This window comes from Pleurodeles waltl, chromosome 4_2 (assembly GCF_031143425.1).
Source record: "Pleurodeles waltl isolate 20211129_DDA chromosome 4_2, aPleWal1.hap1.20221129, whole genome shotgun sequence".
Lineage (NCBI taxonomy): Eukaryota > Metazoa > Chordata > Amphibia > Caudata > Salamandridae > Pleurodeles > Pleurodeles waltl.
In genome coordinates this window covers 740340709-740354141 of record NC_090443.1, presented here as the reverse complement: position 1 = coordinate 740354141, position 13433 = coordinate 740340709, and the positions used below count along the sequence as shown (strand labels likewise).

Below are 13433 nucleotides of genomic sequence, written 5' to 3'. Positions count from 1 at the left end.
CCTTAGGGCAAGGCTTCAATATTCCATCTAGAGCAGATGGGATATTGGTTCCTGAAAGGATCATCAAGGTGACACTCCAATTACTCCCCTTCCAAAGTCTAAAGTGTTTAAATCTTCGATCCATCAAGGCAGATACATACACTTTTATTAGCACAGATAAACCTGATTTGCTATAAGGAAAACATATTACCAAAAGCTCATCTTCTAATTCGGTGTTCCTTGCAGAAAGAGATGAACATGAACTAGTCTTTTCGACCAACTGAGTTTCAAGAGCTGAAATCTGTGACCGTTTCTTCCCCAGCTAAGAAAAAGTAGGGAAAGTTATTGCAATGAGAATTCCAGTACTTTTAGCAATCATTCAATTACTATAAACTCAAGAGAATCACCAAGCACCCGTAAAAATAGTAACTATTTTTCTGAGACGATTATAATTCGAAAAGAACCACATAGGGCCAACAGCACACATTACAGCAAAATGCACGTTTTTTTCTATGCACCTACCGCGCTTACTCAAAGTGACAATGGCGAACAACCATACCTTGTGGACTGAGGAGGGATAATGCAGGTTACTTACTGGTAATTTTCACTACTCTGAGTCCATGTATTCCTCGCCACAGTGTTCACGTATGAGTTTATCTCCATTTACGCAGAACATAATTACCAAACTTGGCTTTTCCTTCCCGTATCAGCAGAACATGAAGCCTTACGGATTTTGAGGGGCTGAAGGGCCTACTCCAGCTGCAAAAGCAGAGTCCACTTCTTTGTTAAACATTAACTGCAGGTGCACCAGCGCATGTGAGGACCCCCCCCCCACACTCCAAGGCACAGTGGGGGAAAACCCACCTCCCCCCGAGGAGACCACAGCATGGTGTCACTGACAAGCGTGAACGTGTATATAAATAACCTGGCAAGCCCGCCACACCATGTCACACAGCACTGTGGTACTGCCAAACAGGAAGGACAAGAAGTGGAAACTGTGCGCGCACACAGAAGATCCAACGTGACCTCCCATAAAAAAAAAAACAATGGGGGCAAAATCCTGGTTCCCAAGATCAGCAGAGGAGCGGGAACATCAGTACAGGGAGCGCTCCAAGATCTTGCCATCGTCATCACCGCTGGCCCCTAACCACCCAGCGGAGGAGACAGCATATGTAGGGTAACCAGATTTTGTAAACAAAAAACCGGGACAGTCCACAAACACAGAAGTAGGACTATCCTTTTTCATTGATTGAGGGGCACAGAAAGACTGGACAGTGCTGACCAACATAGAAGAGTCAGACAATTTGGCACTGTAGTGATTTAAATGCAACTTTTTTTTCACAGTATTAGCTGTGTTAACTAAATTGCTTTAAGATAAGGGCTAATGCTTAATTTTCCAAAAAAATACCTAAAAACTTGCCTCTCTCTGTACTGAGTCTAACCTCTCTGAAAACCAGGACGTGAGGAATTTTGCTGAGAAATTTTGGTGGTAGAATGTGGAGAGATGCACAACGATCCATAAAAATATATTTGCCGTTGCTACAATATGGGCGGAAAATAAAAAGCAGAGGACCTCTTTTCGAAGGGTGACTTAGCATTGAAGATGTGACAACTTTTCACAACTTAAACGAAAACAGAGCAGTTTTTTCATTAAATACCCCCGGCCGCTCATACTTGTGATAAAGTTGAGGGGAAAGCTTACGAGCTTGGGCGTCACCTGAGGTTCTTATCGTTGATTCTTACCTCCTTCTTTACATCCTGCTTCATCCTACTTCAGTAAGAAACTACAGCAACGCAGGGGAGTCTTTAATAATATTAAACGATTAACTTTTGTATCCACAGTGATACAACAATGAGAGGGCCACACGGAATGCCAGCCTTCGCTTTATTTGAAATGTACTGTGCAGACTTACCCGTCCCTTCCCCCAAAACAGGGACATTTTTCCGATTTTACTGACACTATCGGGACACTGGGACAGTCCGCGAAAAACAGGGACTGTCCGGGGAAATTCGGGACCTCTGGTCACCCTCAGCGTATGAGTAAATCCAAAACACAAAAGGGGGGGAGGGAGGGTGTTATGAAGGCGAATGGGAAAGGGTTGTTTTTTCCAGGCGACAGGCTTCAGCGATGCCAGCGCATATGTATTACTCCCCGGCATGGGCACATACGTACATGAGCCAGCACCGGCCTGCCAGTAACTGCAGGGCTGGAGGACGAAGGTGCAACTCCAGCCCACTTATAACAAAAGAACCCGAGTGCAGCGCAGAGCCCAGCTGTAGTGACGGTGCAGCAAGCAGGGCCAGGCCTCGGTTAGCAGTGCTAGGCCTCGGTTAGCAGTGCCAGGCCACGGTTAGCAGGGCCAGGCCCCGGTTAGCAGGGCCAGGCCTCGGTTAGCAGTCGGTTATCAGTGCCAGGCCTCGGTTAGCAGGGCCAGGCCTCGGTTAGCAGGGCCAGGCCTCGGTTAGCAGGGCCAGGCCCCGGTTAGCAGGGCCAGGCCCCGGTTAGCAGGGCACCAAACGACTGTCTGTGAGATGCCAGGCAGCCACATAGTACAGCCTTCACTTGCACCTGTGTTCGCCCACTGCTTGTTGCTTACGTCTCTGGGATGGGACATCCGGGCCGTGGCAATGGCTTTCTCGAAATCCCTGAGTTTCTACTGGTGCAAAAAACGTACATGGAAGTAAATAGTTGCGTTATAAAACCGATAATCTATGAAGCACTTTTTTTTTTCACCCCATTGTGTGCAAAAGGCGCAGCAAGTTACAGACAGTTAACAGATTTATTTTTAAATTATTTAATTTAATGTTTAACAGCAGCTGGGGCCTGCCTCTAGGAAGCATGGAATGGCTATTTCTCAATTATTATATAGTCCATTTTTTCAGCGAACATGCTCACCCAGTTGAGCCCTGTCACAGCTGACTCCCAAACTCAGAATAAAAGAAACACAGCTGCGTATATGAGGGCTCAGGCTGGGAAGGTGAGTAAGACAGCAGTGTTTGTTGTTCTAAAACCTAGATGAAAACAAGTGAAGCTGTTTTACATACATACTGCTTATGTTGCCCCAAGTGGTTCCCAAAGTGTGTGCTTGGTGTGCATCTGTTCGCCGTGGCGCTCATCAGCCTGGGAACCACTGACTCCTGGCATTGGTGGCATACAGGTTTGGTGGCAGTTGGCCCCACTAGCACAACATTCTGTCCAGCTGAGTTAATCCAATCCCCAAAAGTAATACCCCAATATTGATCTGTTCACCGCATCAGCCCAGTCATTACAGTTCTCATCCAGACTAGAAAGAATGGGAGAAGGAAAATATATGAAGAGATTAATTCCCAGGAGCGATCTGTAGGTGTGATCCATGCAGGCAGTCGTCTTCTGAAATTCACTGATGGTTGCCAGGACCTTCACAGCACACTCTTTTGACAGTATAGCTTTTTCATAAAACTATGTCTGTGATTGCTCCCAAATATGTTAGACGAGCATAAGGTAAGAAAGTGGGCTTTGCCCTGTTGACGTCAACTAGACTGTTGAAGAGGCAGAGACAGACCTCTTTGAAGTCTCTGGCTTTCCGCTCTGATGTGCCCTCACTGGAGTCAGTCATCCAGGTAAGAGTTTAGCCAGTAACATTGGATGTGTAATAATGTTGCCATCTGCACTCGGGACTTTGGGAAGATCCCTTTAAGAGACTGCAGATCACAGGCTAAAACGTTGAATTTATAATGGTGGCCAAGAATCAAAGAAGCTTGCAATTCCTGCCATGAATGGAGTCGTGAAAGTATGAGTAGTGCAAGTCTAACGATCGCAGCAATTAGCATTCTCATAGCAACCGAAGGGTGCTTAAGAGTCACCCTGCTATTGTCTGGAGGTATTTGTTCAACTGGAACAGGTAGAGGATAGGGTCCAAATCTGATTTTATTTCTTCATGAGGAAGAACTTCAGGTGCTAACCCTTGTTTCTCTGTAATTAGAGAATGCGTTCAAAGGCGCTATTTAGGGGCATGCTGAGGATCTGTACCTGGTGGAACCTGAGGTGCTGATGTGTCCCCTTACATGTAGAGGTTAAGGAAGACTCAACAAAACCTAAACTGGACAAGGTCCAGCACTCACTAGTTGTATTGATTGACTGCCTTTCCTGGAAGTAGGCTGAAATTCTCCCTCCACAAAGATCTGCCAGGAAGAAGCGGCAGGTGAAGGTAAGTAGTCAGGCTTTTTTTGTTGTATTTTGAGATATGGACTGGTATCCTTTTAAATATCTCGAAGTCTTTCTGAAGCAGTAATATCTCGGCTGAGATTTGTATTACGCTTGAGGAAAATAAGGCTGGCAACAATAGGGGTGCTGTGCTTATGTACACTGTTAGAACCTCTGTGTGATGCCCAGAGGCAACCTCTAGAGCCAAGAAAAAGCTGCTATTATTAACACTCTAGCACATCTAGTAGTAAACTGTCTCAGTGTCAGCGTTGATGCAATGCAGAGTCAACACAGAATTCAAAAACCCTTTCCCACCAAATGGCAAATCCAACACCCTGTTCTGCACTCCTGGCCTGAGGAAGTTGCTCCTCAGCCAACCCTTATAGCGAGCTACTATTGATTCTCATATATGCATGATACATGTTTGGTTAATGATGAATTATAATTGGGTCGCTGACCATGCCAGACTATGAACTCGTTGAGGAGGATGTTTTGAACATTGTGCTCCAGTATGTTGAAGTCAGTGACATCCTTTTTGGGAGAAAATCTGCAGAGGTGCCCTATGGAGCTATGAAAGTTTTCCAAGGCTTGTCCTACTACTTTGTTCACCTTGGCAAGAGGCTCCAGTTCTGCCATGGGCTCATAAAATCCCCTATCATCTGTGTTTTTTGGGTACTCAGGCCAATAAGCTTATTTTGGAGATCACTGATGTTCCAAGTGGTTGATGGCTGCTGTATTATATCCCAGAACCTAGTTACTGAAAGCTGTTCTACTTGAAACACGTTTCTGCACAATCTGGATTTTATTTAATATCAGTAGTATTTGGTGAATGTAATGCTAAATCACATATTTAATAAACTTCAATCCATTTTGAAAACGTTGCTAAGGATAAGGCTCTCTAAACATGAAAAACAGTTTTGCTTAGTTTTACTTTTTTGTAAAAAAAAAAAAAAGAAAAGTTTTTTCTATTATTTTTAATATTAAGTTATTCAATAGATTGTTAATGTGGTTAACTATACCACTGGAATCAAACACGGAGTACAACGTTTGTAGGTTTAGTAATGATTAAACAGCAAAATTGTTCCCATCATAACTTTTCTTTCTTGTGTGGAGTGGGAGTGTTACCTAGAAGGCTTATGCCTTCTTCCAGTTAACTTTTCTCAATGATTCACTTATCTTTATCTATAGTTAATCCCTTTCATTTCCCTCTGTCTGTTTTCCAGTGTGGTACATCTATCTACCAGCCCTTGGAATTTTTTAATTTTTTAAATCGTCTTGCTGTTTCTAGTTATTTATCTAGTTTGGTAATGGATGCCTTTTTCTAATAATTTGCATTGGGCATTGCAGTGCATCACAGGTAGTGGTCTGGAGTGGTACCCTTGGTCCTCTCTACCAGCTGTCCAACTTGGGAAATAGTAAGCCCTTGCCTCTCCTGGCAGGACCTCCCTGTGCACTGCAACTCTTGCAGCTACCAAAGCTTGCTTCTCCTCCAAGGGATCTTCAGGTTCCATGTAGCCCTGGCCTCCAGCACTCCTTCTTGCTAAGTACAGTCTCCTGTCTGTTGCTCCCGCGACGTGGGACTCCTCTTTAGGTTTGCTGAGAGGGCCCCACTGTGACTCCTGTGCCTGCCGCCACTGGGTTGCCTGTGGGGGCTGCCTCCTCTTGTGACTCTTCCAGCTGCTGACGGTCACCCCGGACTCCCCTCCTTGGATTGAGACCCCTGGACCTTGCTGGTCCTCTTCAGCCTTGCAAACCTTCTTCTCAGTCTCTTGCATTTGCCAAGGCTTGTTGGAGGTCTTCCAGCACCGCTAACCGACTGCATCTTGACTGCCGACGTGGGACATAACATGCATCACTTCTGGGACTTGTCTCCATCTCCTGTGCTGCACTGCTGACCTTCTTTGCCCACCATGGACCTTGTCCTGCATCCACAGAAGGGTGGGTAGTGGCTCCTGCCACAACCAGACACTCCATCTCGAATTGGACTTGGCCCTCTTCCTCTGCAGATCCTCTTCTGACAGGTTTCACCTTTGGGTTATTCTAGTCTTAGTTGTATCTTGCATAATCCTTTTCCAAAGTCCTCCTGTCAGGTTTGAGGAAAACCAGGTACTTACCTCTGCTCTCCTGGTTGCTGGAGGTGACTCTGGTACTTACCTCTTGGGGATCCTAGTTCCTCCAGCTCCCTTCTACTGATTCCACTTTCTTGGGCGGGCGACTGCCTATCACATTCCATCATTTTTATTATATGGTTTGGCCCTCCCCAAGGGCCCTCACTATTTGCTACTGCTTTTACCAATGTTTATGGCTTTCTATGCTATTTAGTGATTGCCAGTGCGTATATAATAGCGTGTTTACTTACCTCCAGTTGGGGGATTGCCTATTCAGTATTCATTTTACCCTAATAAACCACCTTTAGTTTTGTAGCACTGTGTGTTTCTTTCATGTGTGGGGGCGCTGTGTGACTATAGTGGTATTGCATTGGATAGCTTTGCATATCTCCTAAATAAGTCTTGGCTGCTCATCCACAGCTACCTCTAGAGATCCCTGGCTTCCTAGACACTGCCTACACTTCACTAATAGGGGATACCTGGACCGGTTATAAGGTGACAACACCATAGATGCTCACCACACACCAGACCAGCTTCCTACAGGAGGTGTTCCACAAAACATTTTAGATCTGTACTTCTCTTCAAAGTATTTCACAAAGCAGGCTGCAATTTCCCTACTTCCCCTTATCTCATTGCCTTGTCTATTATTTTATGTATCCACCCAGTGCTTGCTTTTTTTTTTTTACTTTTATCCGACGAAGCCAGTAGCTTTTTAGCCTTCTTCCCTCCTCATACAAATGTTTTTTGGTTACCCACATTCTCTTGTCTTTATATTCTGCCAGCCACTATATTTAGTCTGTTTCGCAGTAAAGTATCCAAGAAGTACAGGTGATCTTGGGAATAGCTCAATTGCAGTGTTTTCGTTTCCATTTCTATTTTTCTGCCCCCTTGGGTCCCATGATCTTTGTGATATCCTGCCCTTGCAGACCAGTTTTCAAAGCTTCACATAATACAAATTCAGAATTTATTGAATGCGTATTGACAGTGAAGTAGTGAGCAGTCACCTGTTCTCTATGTTTTCTCACTTCTCTGTTCTTACGTTCCCATGTATGTAGCTTCCATCTTGGAGTCTTGCTTCTTTTACTTTGAATCAAGGCTGTCATTACCAGGGCACATCAGACATCCCTCTTGCCAATATCATACTCACTGAATCTATAAATGTATTTATAGGTTGTGAATATGTAATCCAACCTCAATGCTCTTGCATACTTCAAATCCATATATGTATTGTCAATTGAGTGCATTTTGTTCCCTGCATTTGCCACAGATACAAAGTGCTGTAGTTGGGTAAAAGACGCCTTTTGTGATGCATACCTCCACCTTGCGGTTGGATTGTTTTGTCTAGTTTTTCATTGAGGATGAGATTAAAATCTCCTGCCTATCAGAGATTATTGCCACTGTCTCTACATCACATTCCTCTTGGATTGCCGTAAAGCAACCTTGGCAGCTCACCTAAGGTCCTTCTCAGGTTTTTCAATCCCAATAATGGTATGAACGGTACAAACCTAACAACTGTTCCTAATAATCTCTCTCGTACTGCATCAAAGTTCAAGTTGTGGCTTCCTTAACAGAATGGCATCATGAGGTTTGTGAAAAATAAACACAATTGAGCCCATCACACCGATCTGAAAAGAGGCAAGGGTATTGTCCTTCCTTTCAGCTACCAGTTATTTAACAGCATCTCTTAAAGATAAGTTTACAGGAAGACTAAAAGATGATCTTGGAGCAGGTAGCAAGAGTAAGATTCGTGAGAATCTGTGCTCAGAAAGAAATAAAGCCCTTGGAGCCTCAGTACTTGTTAAACAAAATATCGTAACAGTGGTGGTGGGTGTTCAAATGGACTTAAATGTGTTGACAGTCAGGTACAGGGCATGGTTTCTGTGGTGCAAAACAATTAAGCATTACCATTCCAATCAGGTAGAAGGACTAGAGTTGAATTTACCCAAACCAATTTATGATCAAATGTACTGTCTTTACAAAAAAAAAGTTAAAAGGCCTACTTTCATTTAATTAAGCTTTATGAAGGTCCATGCAAGAGGCCACTTACCTCTTGTTCTAATTTGCTGGTTTTTGCTGCCTTCTCTAGTAACTCCTCTTGGATTACTTGAAACTGGGATGTTCTCTGGGACATAGACATCTTTACAGAAGAAACTTCAGCTTCTGCCTTTGCTAACTTAGCCTTTAACATTTCAACTTGACCAACCAGAGTTTCCTTCTCTTTCTCCAGCTGCTTGCATGTTTGCTGAAGGCACTGACACTTTCTCTCTTTTGAAAATAGAAAGAGATGACATTATATTTATCAGGCAGGTTAACACACGCTTACACCCATATTTATAACAAATTAATCAATACAGTGATATTTAAAGATCAACATGTTCCATAGTTTGAGTAGCTGAAGTGTTGCGCTGACAATAAACCACAGACCAGAACACATAAAATTCCGCATCTTTGCGCATTTTGCACAAGTTCAGCAAAGCTGAAATTGTTAGAGAGGAGGGGTCCAAACAAGATTACGTTATTTTAACTCCAGGCACATTTATGTACAGAAATGCAACATGCCAAAGAAGCACCTTTATTTGTCCCACTTTTCATATCACATAAAAGTAATTTCTAAGAACAGAGTAGTACATTTTGTAAGACTAGTGCTAAACCAAACATATTAAAATTAATGTCCCTTTGTAAAGTGCTTTTTTTATTTTCAGACAGTGACAAATTATAGCTGAAAACAAGAAGAACTTCTTCCAAAAAGATAAAAGCTATGTGTCTAATTTACCTTTTTATATGTTAATTTATATTTTCCAACAGAAACAAAATAGTACGAAAAGCCAGTACCACTCAAATTAACTTTTTTATCACATAATTGTACAAAACAATCACGAATGGCAGTTAAGGCCCATAAGCAGGTGACAGACACACAGCAGTGATACAAAATATTTGCAGGAGGAGTAATCCAGCTTTAAAACATACAAAAACACACTTGGGGAAGTAAATCCCTCAGGACAAATATCACACATGTCAACATTGTATGGTATATGGTCTGTGGGTGAAGCATCATTTCGGCTCAAATTCTGACTGCAAGGGCTCCATTTGTCACTTGGATGGGAAGTGATAGGAAGCAGTGACATATATGTGTCCAACATCTCATTGAAATAGACAGTGTAGGCAGTGATACACTGTCCTATATACTTTAGTATGTTGCCCTAAATGGGACAGATATACCCAGAAGTGGTTTCCATGCACAGTGTCACTGGAACAAAGCTATACCCAGCTGGTGAGGCCAGAACATGGGCAATACTGGTCCTCGTTGCTTGTATTCAGGTTCATGGAGGGCCTGCCCTGGCCATTTGGGCTGGACTGTTCTCACTGGAGCAGGGTCAAGACTGGTTTGCATATGGTTGGGTCCAAACTGAGGTGGCATGGTAGTCGTGGGCGAAAAATGATAGATTGGGATGCAGCCCTGACCGACTGCCAATTGCTGAGGTTAATTCAACCATTTCTTTCATCACCTTGTTGCACTTTTAACAAAGTTATCATTTACATGCCCTACCCAGTGTTCTGGGTGCCTGCTGCCAGTGTCTCGGTGACAGTGTCCTGTGTCACATGCTGTGAATGACTCTGCTGTTGGGCTTTGTGTAGTCCCCAAAACAAGGGGAGACTAGTTATTGGCAGGATGGGCCATCCTGCCAGGATGACTGGGGGTAGACACTTACACTTCTAAGGGCTGCCTTCAGCAAACTCACAAGAAACCGGACAGTAGCCTTTTGTCACACCAGACTGCTTGGAGCCTTGGCAGGGCAAGGGAATATCTTTTCAGGACCATATGTGGGGGTGGTTTAGGGAATCCCCCAACTACAAGGGATGGCACCAGGTATAAATATTGGCCCCTCAGAATACCTCTTCAGTACAGTCTTGGTCCAGTGGAAGACTTCAGAGGGACTGCCTGGACTCCCAGAGGACTGTCCTACTGCTACCAGAGGACAGCCCTGCTGCTTCTAGAGGGCTGTCTTGCTGCTTGAAGGAGAAGTGAACTGTGTACTTGATCCCAGGACCACCAGAAGTGACTCCAAGGGATAGTTGGCAGGACTACTGTATGAGCTATAGGAACATAACAAGCTCCAGAGCCTTTGAACCCTGCACCTGGACTCTGCTGGAGTAACTCCTAACTACCCAGGTGGTACCCCCAGGGCCTGAACTGTTTGTAGTGGCATTGGTGGTACTGCTCCTCCCTAACCTTAAAAATTGGCAGCAGCAAATCCTGTTCAGCGTGTTCTCTCAGCGAAGATATCTGGCCTTGTGATGCCTCTTCAGCTACAGCCTCCAGTTTTTCCCCACTGGAGATTTTCGACCTCCAAAAAGCTAAAAGGTAGAAATCTTCACCGCAACTCTGTCCAGTGGCTCCCTGACAATGACAAATCCTCCATGAACATCGTCTGCTGCCTTGCCCCACTGAACTTTATACCTTTTCAGGAACTTTTGTTCAAACGTTATTCTGAGTCCGAAGGTAAACAGAGACTGGGCTCCATCACAGTCCGCCTCAACTTCTCACCGGGTCTAGCGAGACCAGACACCTGCAGTTGGAGCTTTGATCTTTTAGGCACTATATTTCACTACAAACATAAAAAATTCTTAACTCCAGTTCTACTGACTGGATTCAATTTGCTTTGGTGTAATTGTGTTCATTAAAACTATCTCTGATATTTTCAAATTGGTTTGTGATTTTTCTTGTGTTGTGTTTTCACTTTATCACTATTTGTGTGCTGCATAAATACTTTACACATTGCTGCTAAGTTAAGCCTGACTGCTTTTGTGACAAGCTATCAGGGGATTAAGTACAGGTTACTTTGGTGAATTTTGTGGTTGACCCTGACAAGGATGTGTTTGTTGCTTGAGATAGGGTTTTCACCCCCCCCCCCAACTCAACTAAGCACCCAATTTCTTACACTTTGTAATACTTTTACCATGGACTGAACACAATAGGTTAGTCTAGTAAAAGCATTTTGGCACTATGTTTTTCCATATAGGTCACACAGAAAAGATTTTCTAGCATGTAGGAAAGCCCTTGCCTTTTCATTATTTAACTAGTAATTCCCAGTATTTGTCACAATGCTATAGTAGGCTATAGGACAACTCATATGTTTTTTCTGACCTTTTTATCCCCTTAAAACTAATGAGACCAGATTATTGATCAAGTCAGGATTGACTCCACCTTGATTTGCCAGAATGTTTCTGCCTATACAAGCTCCCACATGATAAGCATTAATTGGAGCTATTTTTTCATTAGAGTTTCATCAAGTTCGCAGTCAATAATCACTGAAGATATGGATGCTTGCCAGATCATGCTTTGAGGGTCTCTGCCCCATCCTGTGCTTCTTGACTAAGAATTCTGCATTCATAGTCTCCAAATTCAACAGATTTGTTCTCACTTATGAAGCAATTACAATGAGAGGTTCATACCGCTGCCCTTTATTTTATTTTGATGAGAGGTAAGACCTTGATTATTATACCTGGGGAATAGGGCTAAAATGTCAAAGCACATATAGGCCGACTGCAACTAATGCATACAGAAACCTGAACTTTTGAGCCTGTGTTTTTCAACTTTGATGCTGCATTTGTTTTTTAATTGAACTACTAAGCCGTCAACATTTGGATTTTACAGCTTTAAACACCGGCATGCTTTTGGTCACGTTACAAATCACTGTTACTGCACCATTCTTTGGAGCACCTACTATATATATATATATATATATATATATATATATATATATATATATATATATATACACACACACACACACACACACACACACACACACACACACACATATAGTACAACTAAAATAGCAATTAAATAATTGTCATTTAGTACATAAAGATAGTACAGATTCTTTCTAGAGGAGGAAAGGCCCAAAGCTCCTTCAGAGGGAACCACTGCTGTACAAATCATGGGTTTTCTGGTGTTTTGCTTCACTACAGACCAAGAGGAATTACACAAACACTGAAAGGAATTTATGAAATACAACACGCTTAGTCTGAGAATTGCATTTACTAGAGCACTGTGCAAGGTCCGTAGAAGAAGGTAAAAAGAGTACAACCAAAAGAGCACGTTCAAGAATAATCACAGCAATGAAATCATAATAATCCCAGAAAAACATACTCTAAGGATATTCCACTCCAATCTATACACAGCAATTATATAGATACATAAATGTATATATTCATGCACAATGCCAAGCAGAAAATAAAGTTAAAAATTCATCACCATGGGGCAAACTTGAATTCGCTTCATCTCTTTGCCAGCAACAGGTCGTGAACCCAGTCGACCGTGAAGAGAGAAAACTACCCTCCAGGGAAAAGAGCAGACACCAGTGTCCCAGTCCTGCCAGAGTTCATTCAGCTTCTTGGTCAATCTGGGTTCAGTCTCTTATATACCTTTAACAAGCCAAAGAGGACAATTCTAGAAAACCCCTCCCATCATGTGAATTGTTGTTCAAAATGCTGGCTACAGCAGGTCAGTTTTGAAAGAAACACGTTGAGACTTGGCAAGATCTCAAGGTGCTCTGCCAAAACTAAACTGTTCCCTGCCGTGCCATAAACATCGTTCTGGTACATCCTTACTACCCCATATTATGCCCTAGCCCGTGATGAGAAAGAGCATGCAGAGTGAAAACATGAGCGAAAAACACATTGCATTATGTGCACGGAAAAATACCTGCATGGCGTTTAAAGCTAAACTAGGTACAAAATGGAGTCTGTAATCAAAATGGAGCTGGTGGTCACCAATGTGACTGTGTGCAGCTAGGCTAAGTACATAGTGGAGTCAGTGGTCAAGATGGAGCAGTGATTAAATACAGATTTCATTAAATCTGGTTTCAAGGGATATTAGTTTGTCTCCTTCTTGTTATGAGCTGCCAGGGATGGGTGGCAGGGAAGTGGGCTCCCAGAGGCCACACAACGACAGGGGCTACTGGTGAGCTTTGAGGCTTACCTGTGCTCACACCTCTGTGTCAGTGCAGCAGCCACCTGTGACTGTATCTGGCCTGGTGGACACTGCACAGTTAACCGGGATCCATGGGAGTCCCAGGCTGCGCAGTTACACTCTCACATGGCATGTGGGCGCAGACCATTGAAGAGAAGGAGAACTCAGTGCAAAACTACAACTAAGG

At 43.3% G+C, this 13433-nt stretch overlaps 1 protein-coding gene across 4 annotated transcripts in view; it reads right to left on the bottom strand.

Moving 5' to 3' along the window:
• CCDC18 (coiled-coil domain containing 18) overlaps positions 1-13433 on the bottom strand; it is a 574107-nt gene that overhangs the window by 354322 nt on the left and 206352 nt on the right. For all 4 annotated transcript variants that reach the window (XM_069232377.1, XM_069232374.1, XM_069232375.1 and 1 more), the window contains 2 exons: positions 8318-8535; positions 191-301 (listed from right to left, as the gene is read on the bottom strand). In XM_069232377.1, coding sequence (XP_069088478.1) covers positions 191-301; positions 8318-8535 — 329 coding nt within the window. The remainder of the gene's footprint in view (positions 1-190; positions 302-8317; positions 8536-13433) is intronic.